At 38.1% G+C, this 22,383-nt stretch overlaps 1 protein-coding gene across 4 annotated transcripts in view; it reads left to right on the top strand.

Annotated features, from left to right (window-relative positions):
* Nucleotides 1–22,383, top strand: part of MOB2 (MOB kinase activator 2) — a 115,840-nt gene that overhangs the window by 45,342 nt on the left and 48,115 nt on the right. The window contains exon 1 of one of the 4 annotated variants that reach the window (XM_075754932.1): nt 7,739–7,759. The exons of 2 other annotated variants lie outside the window; for them this stretch is intronic. In XM_075754932.1, coding sequence (XP_075611047.1) covers nt 7,758–7,759 — 2 coding nt within the window. In that variant the 5' untranslated portion in view covers nt 7,739–7,757. Of the gene's footprint in view, nt 1–7,738; nt 7,760–9,765; nt 9,891–22,383 lie in introns of those variants that run through there. One more of the 4 variants, XM_075754929.1, reaches the window with a different exon arrangement.

Below are 22,383 nucleotides of genomic sequence, written 5' to 3'. Positions count from 1 at the left end.
ATTGACAAATGTCCAAGTGTTGCAGTGACATTCCCTAAATCTGGTCATGAGCATAAAATACTGATCACTCTTTGGGAGATGGGGGAAACTGAGAGAGGCAGAGATGTAAAAGGGGTGAGGCAAGGACTCTGGCCCTGGATTTATAGTGTTATGTAGGTACTTGCATAATCGTTTATTTGGCACTTGCAACTTCAGAGGCAGAGATAAGGCATCTCACTTAATTATCCAAATTCTTTGGTATATATTGGTACTTCAGTGCAGTGTATAAGAAAAATTCAATGCTGTTTAAAAAAGAAAAAAAAAAGTTGCTAATTTGCAACAAAGCTTTATAAAAACTGTTATGTCTGGTATTGGACCAAAACTGACTTGTGCCCTGGTAATGATTCATAGAAAACTCAAGAGCCTTGGTTTTTTACCACTTATGAAGAATAAAGCTTTTCATCACTTAAACTGGGTATGTTTTTAAAGGTTAACAGCAAAAGTACAATAATACCCCTTTCTACCTTTGACTGCTCTGAGCTGAGCTTTATCTTATTTCATGGCAGTGTAGTGAGGGTTTTGTTGTTTTTGGTTTTTTTTTTTTTTTCTAAAACAAGGAGATAATCCATTATTGTACTAGGACGTACTAGGATTATCTGGTGGTGTATATCAACAGAGTATAAATTTTTATTGGGAAAGGGAAGCATAACACAAGTGCAATATTAACTAAGCTGGATGAGTTGGTAGAAGAGACTTGTGGGGAAAGAGTACACTATATGAGATACGTACCCTTAGATATGCTTGAAGGAAAACCAAAAGTATTTGACCATCATATGGGCACGTATGGGTGTATATGGGGCTAAACTGATGATGGTTAAAATCTTCCAGGAACACTCAAGAGCCTTTCAAATGAAAGGGTGATAGCACCTGAAAAACATGATGGTTTTGAGGCAACTCTAAGCTGTTATACAAAGTTTTGTGACTTCATTAATTTGGCAGTTAGTATTTCCAATTTAAACCGAGTCACTTCTTGGCTTTTTCAGTTTTCAGCCAAAACCTGGTTCTCTCATCTAACCTGGGTCTTCACAGCAAGATTAGTAACCCCCCTTAAGTTGTCCTTCTTCTAGGCAGTGGCACAGTAAAAGGATAAAAATTCTGGTGGTAGCTTAAATATTCTGGTTTAACGTTGAGTTACTTGACCTTTTGCCAGAAAGAAAATGTTTCATTGCCAAAATAGGATTATTTTGCTTTGTTCACCTGTTGGCTACTGAAGTAGTATATTGCCATATCTCTGAAGGCATTTAAGATCAGCTTTCTAGACTAAACACTTCTATGACATAAGACTTAATATAGGGATGGGATAAATTATGTGAGAAGTTAGGGATTGCATTGGATTGTAGGTTTTCCTGTTGCATAAGCTAGATTGACTACTTCTGAATAAACCAGAAATGTGGCCAGGCAGCAGTTGTGCAAAGTTTGGATGAAATTTAGTGGTGGGTGTACATTTTTTTTAATTTCTGACTTGAGAATGGTAGCATATAAAGTAAGAATCTAGTAATTTGGCTTTACCTACAATTTTGCCTTTAGACTTGAGCTCCCTGTTCAAGAAAAATGTTTAGAGAAAGTATGTGTGTGTGCACAGATGAGAGAACGAAGGGCGGTTATTCAGAACTGAAATGCAGTTCTCATGTAAGATGTATTTTGAAAGGGATGAGGCATAAGCAGTGAGGTTTGAATTGAGAGCTGGGGACTTCTCAATTATGTTATTTCTTCATTTGGTGCTTGGCTTTACATGAGTCACTTAAACTCATAAAACCCTAGACTTTGTATCTTTTCAGTTTCTGGCTGTCCAAGTGCTTCCTGAAGTGTCATTATTGCCATTTTACGCTTTGGGAAAAGGAGATACCAAAGTGGAAGACATGAGCTAACCTGTAGATGTAGCAGATTCTTCATCCCTGGCCTTAAACCGTTTAAACATTGGGGAGTCTAGCATTTATACCTACCAGCTCTCTGATATTGAAGGTCTGGTATTCTGGGCTTACTGGGGTTTTACTTCACATTCACTGTTGTGCCTTAGCTAATACAGTGAAAATGCACAGTACAAATAGTACCCTGCGTGTCTTATCCTGGGTAATGTAGAAAGACAGAAACAGCAGTGGAATTTTGATTCTGTTTCCAAAATGTGTTTCTTTTTATCTGTTCCACTTTATAGCCATTTCCTCCTGGGTTTTTCCAATCTAATGACTGTTAAGAATCACTGAGATGACACAGGTTGCAGGCATTGAGGGCTTTTTTCTAAAATGCGATAAGAATTTTCAAAAGTACTATATAAATATTAGTTAATGTTCTGATGCCCCCAAAGATGAGGTCCAGACTCTGACTGGGATGAAGTATTCTTGCCTTTGCTTGAAGGACAGATGACTAGGGTGATCCCTGGGATTAGTCTACAAGTACTTTTTTTTGTTGTTGTTGAACAAAAAGGTCTTGCAAAAATGTGAATAGCAGCAGCTAAAGTAAAATTTGGCAAGGGCTTTGTTAGGATCACCTAAAAAGCCAGTGTTCAGATGCTTTATGTTGCTGCCTTTGCCATTGACAATGCATGGTATTTTTCATTCTGCACTTAATTTCAGAGGAGCAATTTCATTATGTGCGTTATTTTTGCAGATTATTGTGTAATTAATATTGTATTTATTTGTTTTGAGATAGTCAATTAATTTTCTTCTCACTGAATGTATATCATATAAACCATGTCTGATAAGTGACTCTACAAGTGCAGGATGATAATTTTTATGATCAGACTTTATTCTGAAATGTTCAATCTTCCACTATTCTCTTTATTTCATACCAGTCAGCAAGTGATGGATTAGATTAAAGCTTCTGATTATAGTTGTCTTCCCGTTACATATGTGTTTGGCTTTACAGGCTTTTTTTGCTAATTTTTGGTGTCCTACTGTCTCACCCCCACTACTCACAAGCCTCATTTCCCACATGTAATCCCTTTGATCAAAGCCAACTATATTCTATGGGTGTCTGTTTCTTTAGATTTGTACTGGATACTGAATTGCAGAGAGCTGATCAGTGTTTCCTTTCCCAAGTATAAGCATTTTTGCACAGATCCTTCAGACCCAACTGAATTAGGAACTGCAAAAGAACAGTTTAGCGGCTGGCAGATTTCTTATCTTTTGCAGGTGTAAACGTTAAACTTATAAAGCAAATAACTTTCTTAGATTTATAATATTTGACAAGAAGAATCTGCATCAGCAATCTGAATTTGGGATTTAAGTGAATTTCCTTTGTGCTAGTGCGAGAGGAGCATTCTAGAGTCCCATCAGTCCATGCAGTGGCAAGAATAGTAATGGAAGAGATGAATGAATCTTGGAGGACGCTGGGGAGGATGTGCAAGGGCAAGCTTATCATCAAGTTTAAAAGGAGATTCAGAGAGTAAGGGCCTGACACTTTTCATTTGTTTCAAATTCAAAATATTTTAATGACAAAGCACATCTTTGTTGTATATCTTACTACCTGTTGTACTCACTAACCTATATATGGCATGCAGCCTGTCTTATAACACTTTATAGCCTTATTATCTGATTGTATTTCCTGATACCTCTTGTTTTTAATTATTTATTCTGTATTTGACCAAAATTACAACCCTTTTTTTAACATTTTAAGAATTTTCCTTCCTTTGTTAAAGGAAACAAAAGTTTTACTTGTGGGATACTAGTTTTCTGTGTTGGAATCTGGGTACCATTTCATTGTTATTAATAAAAGCAATCTAGTTTTAAACTTTTTAGTAGAAAAATTGCTTGTAGCTTTTAGCACCTTAGTGTGAGACCACTTAGCAAAATTAAAAAAAGGAAAAAGAGGAACAGCAAGTTGTGCAGTGGAAAACTTAACTACTTTTTCTTTCTGTTTGTTTTATAGGCTTTAGGGATTTGTATGTGCCTGATTATGTGTAGTTAATTTTAGCTAAAGTCTCTTTCTCAGCAATTTCTCTCCTGTTCTCCCTGTCTGGTACTCCCAGACTTCTCCTGGATTGTATCATTAGCTAAATTTTGCAGCAGAGACTTTTATACGGACTGAGACTTCTTGGGTGGGGCATTTTGGTAAGTCATACAGTTGTTTCCTGTTCTTGGACTGAAGGGGCAGTGCCTCTCTAAATTACCTGCTTGCTGCTCTTGCCAAGAACATCAATCTTCTCTTACTATTTATTATGTTACTTTATGAGCCCTCCTTTGAGATGGACAAAGTTTGGGGGGCTGATCTGAATGGGGGTCTTCATGCTCTACCGCCATTTACCACAGTTGTGTAAATAACTGTTGTCCATGTGGCTGGTCTTAACGCCCATCTGTGTGAAGCAGGGTAACTTTCACCTCTCACTGAGAAATCTATTTTGTCACAGTACTTTGTTAACCCTGCATAAGGACCTCTATTTAACACCAAAACGAATTATTATGCCTAGTTGTCGCTGTTTTTCAAATCGAGAAATCATTTAAGTTAAGTTTAAAAATAATGCAGTTGAGCACTGTGAAGTCTGATACAAAACTTGCATTACGCTAACTCTTGGACAGCCCTTCCAAAGAGCAATCTGTCCATGTTCATTCGCTCCAAACCTACCTCCAGGAAACAGCCCAAAGTGGGGGATCAAAGCAGGCAGTGTGCCAAAGATTTGTGGTTTAGACAGTCTGGCACACGCTGAAAGCTTGGTCTTTCCTGTACTAAGCCATGGGCAGATGTCCATTAAGAATGATTAGGCAAAATTTATATAAAGGCCTTGTAAAACGTTGTGTGGTTTGGGCTTTTTGGTTGTGTTCCACCCCCCATCCTCTTACTTGAGAAGTTTTGTGTGGGTGTGTATTTTTTTCTAAATTTATAAACCCTGGCTTTTGCCCTTCTCCGGTAGAGACTGCTCACCCACCCTTTTCCGTTTCCAGGCGGATTGCTTTTCTGTTATTTCAGTTCTGTAACTTTCTCCAACACTGTCCTGTTTTGCTTATGAAGAGCTTGCAATAACCCTTTCAGTGCTGCTGTCATCTTTGCCTTAAATCAGGACTGGCTGTTGTATTAATTAAAAAACCAAAAAAACCTCAAAAAAATCTTCTCTTACAAAGCAAACTAAAGACTTCTCGTGTTACGGCTTTCTGTTTGCATATAGGGAATGTGATATGGCTTTCATTTGTATATTGACCATTGTAGTGTCCACACACAGGGTTTTTTTTCTTCTCTTCAATACTAAGCCAAAAACCCACTGAAATAAATGCTATTTCTTTACAGCTTTGGCAAAAAAAAATCCCTTCAGCTCTGAAGCTGAGGCAGCACTATCTTCATGTGCAGAATGAATTAGCAGAATTTGGGGAAAATATTTATTTCCAACTATGTCTCAGAGTCAATTTTCCTGTTGTTCTGTTCCTCTCTTACTTTTTCATTCCCTATCCAGCAATGATTGATATTGACCTATAAGCTCCTTGTTTCTCTAATATCAGTGTTTAAATTAAGTCTGAATTAGCCAAGTAGTTAAGTGGAAGTAAAGTGAACCTGACCTACCCACTGTTTGGAGCCCTGTGTGATATATTAACTAATACAAAGTGCTGTTAAGTGTATAATCAGACCAGAACAGTAGACTCAAATTTGTTTCTTCTAACAATTCAGTGTTTCATTGATTAGCTTGGGAATTAACTGGGCCAGCCCGTAAGTGCAAGTTATGATGCAAGATGGTAGAAAACAAGGTAAAGCATTAGGTAGTGGGTATTTTCCAGAAGAAAGGGAGTAAATTGTTCTTTTCAATAGTGGGACGAATTCAAATAGATTTTTCAAAAACATTGGAGAGAATGGGTCATGGATACATGTATAAAATAACACTAAATGCTGTAGAAGTAACTTTAACATTTGTCAAAAAGGCATGGCTCTGGAAAATAGGGTGCATATGGGCACACTGTCTCCTCTCTTTCCTGACCAGAGGTGGAGAACTGAGGTTGCTACTGAGTGTTTATTTTTAGATGTAGAAAGATCATTCATATGCAAAACTCCCCGTGGATGAATAATTAAGGTCTGAGTGTACTGTAAGTCTTTCCAAGTAGTAGAGGACTAGCTATTCTCTTGAGTACTGAGCTTTTTACTTAACATGTATGTTTCCTTGTTAAATGGAGGGGTTTTTTAATAGTAATTCAAACAGAGATCTTCTAAAGCTGTTTTCAAAGAGCAGAATGGCTGGGAGACGGTTGAAAATGGTAAATCATCCATACTAATTTCTCTTATCTAAAGAACTGTACTTTGAGCTAACATCCAGAATAACTGGGCCAAATGGTCCTCTTGAAATTCCCCTCAGAAACAGAGCGGTAATTGGATGAATGTTTAGTCTGGGAACAGATAATCCATGCTGAAGTTTATGGATTCTGCTTGGGTAAAGGAATATAAGAGAAGCGGGCTGTAAGAATGCTTTATTTGTCAGAAGGGATCTTAAGGAGACATAAAGATGTTTTCCTTCCTCCCATGTGTTTTCTCCACAGTAATGATGATTCAGCTTGTGTATGCGCTCTGGAATGCGTACGCGTAGGGAGAGAGAGAAGAAAAGGATTTCTTTAGGTGCAGCTAATTGAAAAGACTGTAAGAGATAATGTGTATAGCGTATTGTCTCAACATAGAGTTGCTTACTGCTGCTAGTTTATCGTCTTTATTTTCATGTTGACTAAAAATAAGAGGTTTTTTATCTTTTGTTAACCAAACACATTTCTCCAGAAGACCTCTCTGAAGCAAGAATTAATTGTTTCTGAAGCAGTTGTGTTGGCAAGTAGGCTTTCGCTGTGTTTCTGTGGTAAGGTCTTTTGTCCATGATAGCATTTTGGGATCCCAGCATCAATGTGGCTGGCTCTGGCTCCTATTGGACAGTTTATATTTAGTTACTGGTTTCCTATAATAGTTTTCAGATGGAGATGTAAAAGAACACATACCCTTGTGCTGCTGTAATCCCAGAAAGAGCTTGGGGAAGTGAAAAAGAAAAAAAGCATTGATGTCTTTCAGCAGAAGTGGAGTTTGGAAAAAACAGCAGTTGCTTGCAGCAACAGAATGTTGAAATTTATTTTTAAGAAATTAGGTAGCCAGTAAAATCAAAATGCTTAGAAAATCAGTGGGTACACCACTTAGATTTCGCATCCAGAAAAGAGTTTAAAAAAAGCTGTGGAAAGGTTTGCTTTTCTGAAATTACAAAAATTCTGATTCTTCAGTTTACAATAGTATTAACTAATAGTCATCAGACACCACCTCATGATAGCTCCTGTGTTCCCTATTGCTGGTGCACTTCCAGTGCAAATTAGTAGATATGTAAAAAAAACCCAGTGTCATATATGCTTTCGTTATACTGTGAGATGCATCTTTTCAGTGGGGAATGATTTATTTAAATTAAAACTGGAAATGTAACAGATTTACTCTTCAGTCTGGGTTTAAGACCCACGTCTCCAGAAACTTTTCCCCAGAAATCTGCTTCCAAGAAGAAAACTGAGTTCAAGTTTTCATTTGATTCTGGGTTTGCAGAGCTTTTAGAAATGATTTTTATGTAAAATTTTTGATTTATTAGCTTTAACTATTTTTTCTTCTCTGAACTATTAACCAAATAAATCATTCTAATTTTCTTTGTTAAGATTCCAAGAATATGTCTCTGCTTTATCCGGCACTGGTAGATAGCTGCCTGCAGGGACCAAACCTCTAGCTCTTCTGTGGCCATAGTGAATCTTCACCCACCCCTGAGGGACAGCTGGAAGAATCAGGCCCTGGTGCCAGCCAGCATGTAGGTAGGATCTTTGCAAAGTTGATAGTTGAGAGGAACATGAAGTATAATTCTTTCCCATGATGTATATGATAAAAGCAGAGTGCTGCTACCACTGTGGTGGTAATGTGTTGGACTTGTTTGCAGTCCTGGCCAGTATAACCGATTTTGAGGGGGCAGGAAATCTAAAGCATGCTGTAGTCTGGTTTAACTTGAGCTAGTTTGCCTTATGTGGTTACACAGCAGAATTTTCATTCCAGTTAGTAATAGAAGAAGATCATAGAAAGCTCAGGGATGAGAGACCTGTGGAGGTCCCCTAGTCAGTCCCCAGCTCTGGAGCAAGATTATCTCAAAGGACTGCAATAATGGAGATTCTGTAATCTGTTCCTGTACTTACAAAACAAACAAAAACCCAACCAAACAAAAAAATTCTAATACTAACCTGGCTTGTTTCTTGGTTACTTCAAGTCCCTTTGCGATGAATAAGGCAGGAAGAACATTTTGTTTCCTTTCTCTTTACAGCAGTGTTCTGCATTCTGGGAAGGTGTTATGTAGTTTTCATCCCTCACTTTTCTCATCTGTGAGATAACTAATATTCTTCTTCGTGCTCCCTGGGCTCCAGCTAATCCTACATTTGTCCTCAACTAGGGTGCCAAGGGTTGGGCATGATACTCCAGATGAGGCCTGATAGATACCGAGAATTACTTTCTGTCTTGCAAACACAGCGTATTTGTACAGCTCAGTCTTATTGCCTTTTATCAACAGTACAACGTTGTTGATCTTTTCAGCCTGTAATTCACTGTAACCCTTTTTTCTCTCAACATTTGTGCTTTAATTAGTCTCTATACAGGTATACTTGATTACACCTAACTGTATAAACTCAGGCATCTAGAAAGAAACTAAGCAATTCTCCTATTTTTTAGGCTGTTTTTCTATAGCTGTTAAATTTTCAGATGAAAAATCTGAAAGAATAATGCAAAGATAGGATCAAGATGAAAACTGAGCTTGAAAAACACTGACTTCAGACATTTGGGCCATTAAAATACAGAATAATGTTGTACTCAGGCCCAGAGTTCTGTGGGACCCTACCCATTGCTTCCCTCTGTTCAGGTAGTGAATATTCAATCTTTATATTTGGCTAGCATGCAATCTTCCCTTTATCCTAGTTTCACCTAGGCCACAAGTGGCAGTCATTTCAACATTCATTGTTAAAAATGTTTTTCACATGATAAATTACTTGACTCAGTGTCAACTTGCTCAGTAAATGTCTCCAGTTATCTGGAGTAATTTTTGCTTTGTGTGGTAGATTTGCCCCTCTGGCCCAGACATTAGGCTGTGCAGCTGTTTAGTTCACAGCTCTCAGGGAATGGTAGGGTGAATAGAAAGGGAAGGAAAACAGCCTCATAGGAGAGAGACAGCGCAACCGAGTGATTTATGCAGGGCAGGCTGCCCAGGACTGGACTGCTAGAGGATATTTTACTCTGCAGCGTTCGAGCGTGACTTTAGATCTGCTTGTTTTTAACTTGTTACAAGGAAAATAAACCTCTTAATTGTGTGTCCCTTTCCACATGTGTAGTTTCCAACTTGATGTTAAAGGGAGAAAAAAACCTGAAAAACTCTGAGTATTTGTTATTTAGGGCTTCTTGTTTAGTTGCCTTGTGCTCTGAGGGTAGTGCTGAATACTTGAGCGATAGTCACAGCAGGGCTCTTGAGAAGGAGGGAATAGATCTGAAGCTGCTTTCAGACTAATTGGAAGAGCAGCTCGCCAATAAAATAAGGCGGTCTGCAAGATTAGTTAAGGTATTTTATAAAAACCCCTTCTCCATGCCTTTTTGCTACTTTTCTTAGGTGGGCTCCAAGATTTTGTTGGAGGTGTGTTGGGGAGATTTTACACCTCCAAACTCTTGTTTGGCTGCAGGCAGTTTCCTCTGGGCTTCCTGCTAAGTGGCTTTGGTGGCGGTTTCGCATTGTTCCTCACTGATGACTCAGAGAAACAGGAAAGAGATCCCCTGGTGAACAAAAAGCGCAACCACCAAACAGGTGCCTGTAGTCAAGTCTAGCAGAGGACAAACCACCTCATTCTGGATTTTTTCCTAAGATTCTTATCTGCAAGTATGAGACTCAAGAGGAATGGTTCATACACACTGAACGGGTAAGAAAGAGGCTGCATCCTCTTTTGAATCTTCATCATTAAGACGGTGTAAAAACGGAAGCATTTATTTTTCTTTCTAGTGATGGGGTACGTGAAATAATGACCAAGTCTTTTGTCTCAAAAAGAGCCGAGGATTACAGCATATGAAATATGCAGCTGATTTAGCTTGCTTTCTTCTGCATTTTGTTAGATCTGCTTTTAACGCTTGTGCATTTGGTGGGGCAGGTGCAGGTTAGAGTTGTCTGTGTGTTAACGTGAGGTGGATCTGCTCAGTGAAACCACCAAAGTATTAGGAACTGTGTGATTCCCAAAGACATGCCTGTGTTGATTATTTAAAGCAATTGCCAGCAAACACCCCATGCTTTTGACATGAACAAGAGCTAAACTCAATAAATGTGACGCTCCCTGATAGGGATTACAAGTGACCTTAAATTTAGTCAGTCTATAAAATTAAAGTAGTTCCAAGTACTTAAAACTACTCTGAGTTAGTTTACTAATTTTGTGGGTTTTAAAAATACTGGGTTTTTTTCTTTTTGATTGTTGTTAAATCCTCTCAGTAACAGAGAATATACCATTACTGTAAAGAAAATAACTAAGTAGATATTCCTTGTTTAAGGAATCATTTTGTAATAATTGAAAATAGAGAATTTTCAGGTGAAAGTGTGTTTTTTATAATTGCATTTGATTTCATTAAAGCAGATTCTTGTATGTTTTCACATGATGACATATATTTACTTCTCAGCACAACATACCTGAAGAGGACTTGTACTTCCACGGCACTGTGTTAACTGTTTATTAGTTTGCCTTGACAAATGAAGTTGTTAGACTTGAGTGTCATTTTTGCTACTTTTAACCTTCGGTACTGAGTAAGCATTGTGATAAGTGCTTCATGGTGCAGTTGGCTTAGTGCTGCATTCCTGAAAAGCCCAGATATATTTCAGAGTACAATTGTGTAGATTAGCCCAAAACTTCCCTAGTTGCTTTAAACTCATGGTCCACTGAGCACTTGATTGGCAATCTCTGCACGAGAGAGGCATGTAACAGTGCAAGCAAATCAGATAGGAAATACTTTGGCAGTGTTATTCAACTGGTCTGCACTGGCTTGCACGATGCCACTTAGAATGATCCTTTGCTTTGCCAGCATATGTTTAAATTTGATTTTAAAAAAATTGTAAAATTAGATTTGCATTAGGTTTTTTTCAGTGGCAAAGTAAATGGATGCTAACATCTTCCTGGCTTATCCTTAACTTTTTTTATGTAACTGTAATAAAAATACCATTATCTGACTGCATACAGAATCAAACAGAACTGCAAGTTACTATCTTACAGTATTTGGTTTTAAGCTGTAAGATGAGTATGTCACTCAATGGGATTCAGTTTGCAATAGATAGAGGTTAAGAATATATTAGTATTAACTTTGGGGTTTTTGGCAGAGGTTTTTGACCCTTTGAGACATTATCTTAATTTACAGAGTTGATTAAGAAATGGTGCTGAAATGCAAAATGTAACGGATATTGCTTATGTTAAAGGATTTTTTTTTAGATTTTAGTTACGGGAAGCACAATCTTTAATTGATTTCAAGTTTATTAAAAATGAATGTATGATATAGAACTTCAGGGGAAAAAGTTGTGCAAGATTACCCTGTGCATCTCTTCTGCCTTGTTCTAACTTGCAAGATGCTGCATAATGATTTTAAGGAATTTCACTTGTGGCCCAGTGCATACCTGGCATTACATTTTATGGCAAGCATTTAACTGGAAGTGTTGTATTACAGTGAGTAAAACCAGTGGCACCCAAATGCTTGTATAAAAAAGAAGCTTCAGCTATGAGTTTGTGGGAGACTCCAATATTATCTGATTCTAACATGCTGATCTGCTTAGGTCTATTAAACAACAGATGCTGAGGAGTGAATTTATCTAATTAAATTCCTTTTATGTTTATCTCTTGCCTAGATGGTTTAATAATGCAAGGTAATGGAAAAAGAGCTTCAAGTATGTTTTCCTGTTTAGCCTAAACTTTTGGCATGTCAGCAGAAAGGCTTGTTTTGATCTTTAGGGGTTTTTATTTGGGACATCGTGTTCCACTTGTCAGGTGGAGCAGCACCCTGTCGTGCAGGTCACTTCAGGAGAGGGGAGCTCATTGGGGTGGAATGTTGTAGGGCAAATACAAATGCTGCTGCAGCAGATACCTGTACATGGCGAGGACATGGTTACTGCAGGATTACTATTTACAGTGTAGTGCATGAAAACAGAATTTCTCTTATTTAAAAAAAAAGTGGTTTGTACAGCCAAACATGAGTATCTTGAGATAATCAGTATGTTCAGAGATGTAACTGCACAGTGTGGTGATAAACTTCTCAAGTATACTCTGAATCAGACAAGGTGGTGTTATGCTAAATGCTTAGTAATGTTAAAACATAGAAGCTGTGCATCAAGAGCAATAGGAGGGAATTCTTTACATCAAACGTCACTTTGTTTGGCACCTTCCTGCTGTATCAAATCTTATTTTGTAAACTGGACCTATTGAATTTGCAGGAAGTTCACATTAAAGGGTGGAACTTAGCATTTGTGAAGAAGAGTTCTGTTTAAACCCTCAACTTTTAAAAAGAAATTGCAACTTCTTGTTCTCCTTACACACTGTATTCAGATGTTCTTAAATAGTAAATAAACCATGCCTAATTCATTAAGTTATGGCAGATTGGTTTATCAAGCTCTAGATAGTGTTTCTGGTTTAGGTGACGCTGGTATCTTGAATGAGGCAACCTAAAAGGGTGATCAGAGAAGCCCAATCTCTAGGATACAGGGGTTATGTGAAGACCCTTACATCTTTTGCATAAAGATGCTCACTTTCCCTTTTGATAGTTCTGTCTTTGACATCATAAGGTACTCCCCAAAACTGCAGATATTCAATCCAGTTTTCAGGAAAATCTTGATTCTTGTTTTTAATTTTGCTTGTGAACAAGAAACTGTAGCAAGAGTCATCACAATAAGAAGTTGGTTTTTTTTTTTCTTTGGGTATGATTTGGTCAGGCTCTGATTGCACTTGTAAACTCATAAAAGGAGAAGGAAGACTGCAAGGGGAACTAAGATACTTGAAAATGTTTTCAAACCTAGTATCAGCAGAAAGCTCCCTCTGCCTAGCCTTTGTCCTGTTCCCTTGTACATCAGTTGATACTAGTGTAAGAACTGTACATATATAAACTGGAAACACATGTAAAATCCAGAGTTCCATTTAGAAACAGTGATTTATAGTTATTATTTGAACAGGTCTCACTGGACATGGGCATGTTTGCTCTTGCTTTTTGAAGTGGGTAATGGTTACACATTTGTGAAGACAGAGGGAGCTGGTGCTGAGATTCACCAGAGGACACTGAGTTAGGAGACCTACTTTTATCTTGCTGAGACTGAGGTAGAAATCTTACCTGCCAACATGTCTTTAACGGTGTTAAGTCAGCTTTGCTGTTATGTGCTAACCTGCAGTGTGCTGATGATATTTCTTTGCATTGCAAAGTTTCTTTTTATAAATGATCTCTTTTGAAGGTCATCTGACTTGGGAGATATCCCTTTATTTGCTTGATGTTGTGTTTATTGACAACGAAAAATGCATGGGCACTGTAATCATTTCAGCATCATTTTTTTCTGTTTGTGAATGCTATTTTTTTTGGGTCTTGTCCCCTTAGCATTTGGAATTACTGATAGTCCATATCAGTCTTTGCACACTAGTTAAAGGTCAAGTACTAAATATGTTTATTACACATCTACTTCCTCTTTTTCTCCTAATGACTTAAGCTTAAGGAAGGGTGTAAATCCAAACATGCATTTCATAAGATAGGACCGTAACCCACTCAAAACAAATATGCAGCTTGAACTTTGGTGTAATCTAAGCTTCCTGTGTCTTTTAAAACCATAATGTATGGGCTTACACATTCCTATAACCTTTGTAGTGGTGCAGACAGAACCGTGTCCATGCTGGTTTACCTTCACAATGGCTGTGCTCACTATAGGAGAGCTTTGCTGCAGTGTAAATAGATCGTGCAATTGTAGAAGTGAAGAGCTCCTTTGGACAGCTGGCAACGTGCTGACCTTGTGTCAAGTCTCAAAGGATATACCAATAAACAGTCTGCTAGGTAAAGTTGCACCTGGATTGGGATTTCTGATGACCCTGGTCAGCGAGCCACATGATGGCGCATCATTCTTTCCTGCTTGGTCTAGCAATTTTGACAAGGCCGTGCAGTGTACACTTGGTCTGCAAGATCTTCTATATTGGTGCAGGTTTAGAAACTTGACAACTGTCTGAAGATGACTGTTAAAACTAAGCAATGATCTCTAACTCCTGCATTGCCGCCATCTCTGACTCATGGTAATAAAAACTGAGCAGCATGCACAGGAGGCTATTTGTTGAGACAAATACGTAGCACAAAGTAAAATGTTTACATGTTAATTAAATAGTTTTTGTCTTCTCATTATTACTATACTCGACACTGCACTGCTGAATAACTACTCTGTGGCATGGAAAATGTAGTATTTGCAGCTAGCATCTCAGTCAGGGCCTGTGCTGCTGAGGAGCACTTGCTCAACCTTCTTGAAAAGTTTGCGTTCAACTTGTGATGTCGGTGTTTCAACTGAGAATTCAAATAGTTTGACATGTCCCTTTTCCTGCCCAGTGCTGCCCTCGGCCATTCTGAAAATGCTCTTAGAGTTCTGCTCTGCACAGAGATGCTTTTTTTTGCTGCATTCATCTCAGGACTATGTGTATATGAAGGTGATTATATATAATCAAAGGCAGAAGTAACCCGATGTCTTGAAACAAATTCAAGTTGGATGGGGACAAAATACTTAAGAATATCTTAATGATTAATGGATGCTCAACTGACACTGATAAAATATTGTTGGCCTGAAGATCCGTTTCCTCTGCTCCAAGCCACTGGTTTAAACTAATGAGTCTTGATTTTGAGCCAAGCACTGAAATTGAAAAAGAGTTTATTTTTCTTGTGTGCTTCCATCTTGTACTGACGCAAAGCAAGCCAAGGAGAAAAAGTAGTATCTTATGTTTGTTTTGCCCAAAAAAGTAGAAATTGGAAAGAGCATAGTAAGTCTGCTTCAGAGGGCTTTTTTTATTAAGCATTGTTGCAACTGCAGGAAAAATAGCATTAAGGCATGTGACAAGCACCTCATGAAAGCCTATTGAAATAGCTCATCTGGCAGACAGAAGTAGTATGAACACCCAAATATCTTATCTGAGGAGAAGCAGCTGTTTGAACCGCTTTACAATCCTGCCAAATTACCACAGTTTCTGTCATGAAAAAGGGAAAAATCTAAGAGTAGTAATACAGACTGTTATCCTTGGAAAGCACAGCACAGATTTATCAGATTAAGGCAAAAAATGTAGATTATCCACTTCAGTTTTTGTTGGATCGGGAATCCATTTTTGGAGAGTCTTCTTTAGAGTGCTTTATGGTGTCAAAAATATAAGCAAAGATGCAATATGCTAGCATTGCTGACTGAACTCTGCCTGACTCGAGGTGATCTTAGTACTTTCTTGGTCAGCTGTAGCTCTTTGTGCTCATTTCTAACTTAGTTACAGGTTTGCCCTTCCATTTTCTGAAGCTGACACTGATTTTCAATCAGTATGGTTCAGTTACAAAGTGAGGTGGCTTCTCATGTGTCATTAAAATGCCCCTCATTTTGTTATTTTGTTGTGGAGGAGAAGGGCTATTGCAGTGTGTGCAGGAATGACAATTCAGTAGTGTACTTGGATGTAGACTGAGATCTGAGGACATTCTGACTGCTAGGTGTATATAAGGGGAGAAGAACATCTGAAGACAAGCAAAATGTTGCAAATGTTCTCATTCACAAACAGGAGAAGTTTCCTTTATAAAATACGTTCCCCTAAGTCTCCTACTCCACTCCTCTGCATCCTGTGTTTGCCTTCACATTACTGCTTGGTGACATAGCCAAATGATCAGGATGGGATTTCAACCTAGCACCTTTCCCCACATGCAGCAAGCAGTGGAGCCAGGAAGGACTGCTAGCAGTTTGTGACCACAGTTGCGTGCTCTATGCCTTGGAGGTTCGTTAGTCCAAGTTCTGGTTGCTGTGCTGTTCCCAGTGCTCTGCCTGAGAGCGACCCCTCTTACCTTACTTACTGTTGGCTTTGCACTAGGAACTGTGGAGAGGGGTATGGAGCTATCAAAATCTGGAGGAGGACGGTGACGATGAACACAAGGGTCTTCAAAGCAAGCAGTAGGGCTGATGGTAGTCTCACTGTCATCGTCTGGTGACAAGAACTTATAATTTGCAGCAATTTGCACCACTTTTTGGCATTATTTATGTATCCTGGGTAGTCCTGCTACTGTCCACCTTACATGAGAAGGTGACAGTATGTTTGCCAAGTAGAGGGAGATGGAAATATGGTACAAAATACTGAACACCTTCTAGAATTGTAATTCTGAATCTTTTGAGTTAATCATCACCTTCAGGAATGGTGTTTCTTTTACGAAGATTGTGGTTATTATTTTTGTAACTGTTCTCTATACTCAGCCTGGCTGTTCTGGTAGCATTTGTCCTACAACACAAGATTTATGATCTCACGTGTGTTTTGTTTGGGATTTTTTTGCATTGTGTGAGCAGGCAAAAGTAGTTTAAGCATTTTTATATTCATTAACAATGTATGCGTAAAGATTTAAACTGTAAGCCTTATATGGGGAAAGTATTATAAGCATAATGGTTCTAAATAGAAGATTTAATTAGAACTCATACTGTGAGTCATTGTTGTTATATTAATAGAGCTGTTCCCAAATATGGATTTGGAACTGGGCCTTCTTCATGGTGAATGCTGCAGATGACTTACAGAAAATAAGTATTTAAATATAAAGTGTTTTTTGGGGGTAACCTCTTGATCAGCCAGTTAATCAGATCAGTGGAGCATATAGTGTAGAATAATCTTGTAATGCAATTCTGAAACTTTAGCAATTTATGGCAGATGATATTTTAGTCAGAAAAAATCTTTGTTGTTTTTATGTGAAAAAGTGGTTAAGAAATAAAAATCTCAGGCTGTGAAATAGAAAGATGCTCATTTTAATGGATACTCTTTAAACTGGCCTGTTTAGTTAGTCTCCTACCCTTTGGAAATATTTAAATCAAAGAATAACCCACAGGAATATATGTTCATTCTTATAGTTTGTGCAGCTACCAGTAACTCTTCACAAATATTTTGTTAATCTCTACTAGAAGCAAAGATTTAATTTAGAATCACAGAATGTGCTGTTGCAGGTTGTGTGTCTGTGTGTGTATTCTTCTCATTTTTCTTTTCCTCCCCCTGTAGTGTATATATTTACTTACCGGAAATGTCTCACCTCTTGATATAAAACAATGTTGTGGCAGAAGTTCAAGGAAACTGTCATCCTTGCCTTTATGCAGAATCTCAAGTGGTGATAAATGCTCATATTAGGATTTGAGTGTTACAAAGATGATGTTCCATTAACAACCTGGGGCCAGAACAAAGAACAACAAAACAATTCAGACACAACTTTTTTTTTTTTTTTGGCACCTTCTATGCCACCTCCCTCCCCCAAGTAAATTGCATTGCGGAGTATTTAGTGTGTTCAGGGCTTATAATGAAGGTAGTATGTATGCAGGCTAGGAAGTGCCCACTAAAAGTAGCCATATAATTTCTCTGTTGTACACCAGAACTATTAACATCCCAATTTATAGCTCATTAATAATTAGGGGCAGTAAATTAACTCTAAACTTTTCCACCAGTTACTGTGAATTGCAAATTCAGTAGCTTGATGTGCAATGAACAGTTTATTTCTTCCTCCTAAGATGCTCTGAGGACTAGAGCTTTTTAATGGATTATTACTGTGAAAGTAATGAACAAATGTATTAAATATAGCCAGTTAAAAAGCTTTTTTCCGTGACTTCAAGCTTTCAGTTAAAATAGAATGGGAGCTTGTTTTCTTGCCTTACCCGCTTTTAAACCATACCTACAATAATGATGATGTAAATTGAGGTTTCTTTCCTCATAGCTGTATTGAGGGGACTCTTGATTATGGTCCACTCTAAAGCTAAAACAAAAAAATATAGCAAAACCTGTTAATGATTTTTTTTAAATCTGCCATTTCCAAAGCTCTGTCCTGCCTGTGAGGCAGGATGAACCAGCACTTTGCTTAGTGCTGCTAGCTCAGCTGAAAGAAAATTTGAGTTCTTTAACTTATTCTATGTGGGAGAGAACAGCAGCAATGCCAATGGATGCAAAAGATAAGGAAGCATCGTGTTTTGGCAGGAAAGATCCTAATGCTGAGCGTTAGGTAGCTGACAGCACCACACTGACTTTATGTGCATGTCAGATTTTATTGGCTTGGGAGCTTTATTTCAGGGCAGTCATGCAGCTACATTACTCAAAGGTGTTGAACCTATTCTTTTTGAAGACAAGTCTTTGCTTTCCCAGTCAGTTTTAATTACAAGTACATTCTTGACATAGTAACATAGCAGTTTTCTGAGGGGAATTTAATAATTTTTTCATTATAATTTGATTTCATGGAGCTTGTTAGTGGATTTTTGTAATGAATGATGGCTCATAGAACACTCTGAAGAACTACGTTGACTACATATTTAAATATTTTTATGAGGTTAAACACTGTGTTTTATAATATGCTCAGGACTCTCACTGCACTTAAGATTGTTAATTTTTTTATTTTTTTTTTTAGCTCTAAAAGACTGTTCAGTCTGACCTTGACAAGCACAAATTAAAGTAGTTATTCAGGAACTGAAAGAAATCAGATTTTTTGCAGGTTCATTCTATTTTTTCACTAAAATAATTTCTCAGTGGTTGAAATATCGCTTTTTGAGACAGATTGACTCCCATCTAGTTTAGCATTTTAATACTAAGCAGTTTGGATGTTAGACGCTTTCTGTGAAGGTGGATAACATACCAAACTTAGCGTGTGATGCAGTCAAGTGGGGAAAGATCACTTTAGAGGAGACCAGTTGGAGCTCTGCACTGCATCTTAGCTTGCACAACACCAGTGTAAGGCATCTCTGGAGTTACCAGGCATTTACTGTGCAGCTTAGATTTTACATAAAATCAAGCACGTTGCCAAAGGAGCATTTCTTTTATTTGCGTTGATTGTACTGATCATTCATGTCATGAGACCTTTCTTTTTGTGTTTCAGGATATGGTTTAAACAAAACCTGCTGTTTTCAAAACACATTTTTCTAGGTCTATAACACCTATGTGCATTCACTTTGGTTTCTCTCCTGTTGTCTGACATAGAAGGGACTGGGCAGATTTATGTAGGGGCTTGTTTTAGAGAAGGTTTTGCGATCAGAAAATTGTATTTTAATAGCTTTCTGTAGCCATTTCCAAGCCACAGGGTATGGAATGCCTTGAACTCTGAAACCAATGTCGATGCCTTTCTGAGGTGACCTGGAAGCCAGGAGCATTGGAGCAGTGCAGTAAGAACTGTTAGGTGCAGGACCCTGCGCTGTAATGCCGGAGGAGGTTGCCTGTGCTGCGAGTGGTTTGTTTCTTGCAGAGCTTGCCTGCCCCAAATTCCTGGCCAGTCCCCTTTCTAGCGTGGGAGCCAACCACATGGTGTGTTCCTTGCCACTGGCCTCGCAAGTGGATCCAAGGCTCAAGAGATAGAGAAGAAAAGGTAGGCAGCTGTGGTAAAGAGCAAAGCGATAGAGCCTGTTGTCTTCGGCTAACAAGATGGAAAACTAGCTGGGCTGTCTTTTTGTGTTTGGAGACTCTTGGAATGGGTAGAGAGCTGGGGATTTTGGCATGTGGGAAAAGGAGGGGGAGTGACAGAGGGGATGTGTCAGGGTACATGCATGGACTGCACTGGCATGAGCTGGAAGTCATGGTATATATGCTATGATGGAGGAGTATATGATACAGGCATATTATGCAAATTTATGTTGGAGGCACATGCTACAGAAAATAAAAATGTGATTTAAACCATTTTGAGAGCTGCTGATTAATATCACTCCATGAACATTAGAGCTTTTTTAATGTAGGGACCATAAACTCTGAAAGAGCTGGATATTGAGCACATTCCAGGGTTTTTTCCCTGCAAGGTAACCAATTTGGGATCTAAATTAGATAAAAGTTAATGTTTTTACCAAATTCTGCCATCCCTGTGTGATGAAAAGCTTTTAAAAAGCTCTAAGCCTAGAATGAATTTATAGCGTGTTACAAAGAATAATCTCATGCAAAATTTAGCATTTTAAAAGTGGGCGAGGACATCCCATATAAAAACAAAAGGCAAACTTTATATATGTTCTTGGTACCCACTGAGGATAGGTGATTATGATTGTATTCCTTCAGTGTCTCCTGTATCATTCACAGCTGCTCCTATGATTCAACTTTTCAATTTTTTTCCTAAGGTTGGGTTGTTTGAGGTTTTTTGGGTTTTTTTTCCCCATGAACAATGGCTGGAAAGGCCTTCTACAATATGTATATAAAATAGGTTCTGGATTTCTGATGTAGATGGTCATAGAAACATTCAGACTCTGGCTAGTGGTAAAAAAGGTCAGATACATAACTTCTGGATTTAGTAAGTTATTTTAGGAATTTTTTTGGAGTAGTTCATACATAGGTAGTTTCAAAACAGCATCTCAGGATTTTTTTTCAGTGGAGAGCCTTCTTTGTGTTCATACTATTTTTTTCCCTGTTATTAGTTTTTAATATAAGATCCTGAAATACATATGATCAACAAGATCTGTCCTTCCAGACATACAAGGTACAGTTATCAAGTGACTGATATTTGTAGAAAACCCACATACTTTTCTGTCCTAATGACTTTCCATGCCTCCCCCTGCCCCCGAGCTAAAGACAATATTGCTATTAGCTTATGGTTTCTGAAGTGGAGGTGTAGAATTTTTCGCATGCTCTAGGGAGCTATATTCTGCACTTGAAACAGTATAGTCTCATTTATAAAATAGGGATAAAAATGTCTAGCCACTTTATAAGGAGCTTAAGAACTAAGTAACTTGTACAGTTATTTTAAAAGTTGTATTTCTTTGCATTTGTTGCCTTTATGTAAAGGTAAATAAAGTCTATGCAAGGGTCTAACCACCTGAAAACTCAGGTAAAAATAACAGTTTTACATTTATGGGTAAGTCTGCATGAAATATAAATACATTTGAAAACAGCGGCACTGGGGTGAGTAAATATTACTAAGCCCAGCCATCCTGTCGCTTACCTTAGAATAATTACTGGTCTGCATTTGAAGAACAAATCTTAATGTTGCCAAACTCCACCTTTTTCCTGCTCAGTCTGTAGAGTCTTTATAAGAATCTATTTCCTGTTTCCCAGACAAGGGAGGGGAAAAATGTGTTTTCTCCTTGTTCTGAAAAACAAAAGACAGGCAGTGACTACATACTCGCATCAGCTGCCAGCCTAAATGTGAGTGTGCAAACAGCTGAAGGCTACAGCGAGTTCCTTAGTTGGACCCTTGGCAAAACAGCTCATTGCTATTGCAGTCCATCTCATCCGGACTTACCCTCAGAGCTTTATGAGAGGGAGAAACTGGCTGAAAGGTGATAAAAAGAGCTGGACCTGTAGTTTTTATTATGTTACTTTGATCCAATCTTTGAAGCATAGAAAATTTGTCAATATCTTCCCCCTTTCCTTGCAAGATTTCTTCCCAAACCCCTTATTTGCTGTTTTATGGATTAATTTTTGTCACAGGTTATTAAACTTTGAAGAGTGAGTTTTGCAAGGAACAGAGGATACAGTGGCAGGGAGGGAAGGTGTGCTTAAGCCACTTAGAAAGTAATTGTAGCCCTTTCTGCAATGCTAATCAATTTGTAACAACAGTAAAAACATACATGATAAGAACGACAGAATGATTTTTTTCTTTTGACTTAAAGGGATATCAGTGTAGGTGTGGCAGCTGATGGCTACTCCAGTTCTGTCCATTATTATGTGAAGAAGATTAGCTCCAGCCTTTTTCTACCTTAAACTTTGAACATTATTCATATTTGTGCATCCTGATTTAAATTAGTACAAATTGGGACTGCTGTGTTTTAAAGTGAACTCCACTAGTACAGATTACAAAAATAAATTTTACTTTCATAGAGGCAGTTTCAAACATGTTAGAGTTCACGTCTCCTCTTTATGCTCTCCTTTTAAGGAAAAAACTCATAGTTTTGCTGTCTGTGGGAGAAATTTGCAGTCAATAATGCAGTACGTGATCAGTAGTGGAATAGCAATAGAATCATAGAATGGTTTGGGTTGGAAGGGACCTCAAAGATCATCTAGTTCCAACCCCCCTGCCATGGGCAGAACCCCCCAGATACAGGACAAGTAGTAATTTGTCACGGTGTATTACAGAGGTCTATGAATCAGTAACAGCTCTCCTAAAAATGGTTCAAGAACACTAAAAGCAAGGTTTTGTGTTTTTTCAGAAAGTGGTTCTGGAATTATCAATTCCCTTTTCTCTGTTATGCTCTGGAAAGGAGTTAGGCTGTGTGTAAGTTTGCTACTT

This window comes from Balearica regulorum, chromosome 5, assembly GCF_011004875.1.
Source record: "Balearica regulorum gibbericeps isolate bBalReg1 chromosome 5, bBalReg1.pri, whole genome shotgun sequence".
NCBI classification, from domain to species: Eukaryota; Metazoa; Chordata; class Aves; order Gruiformes; family Gruidae; genus Balearica; species Balearica regulorum.
This window is presented reverse-complemented; position numbering and strand designations above follow the sequence as displayed.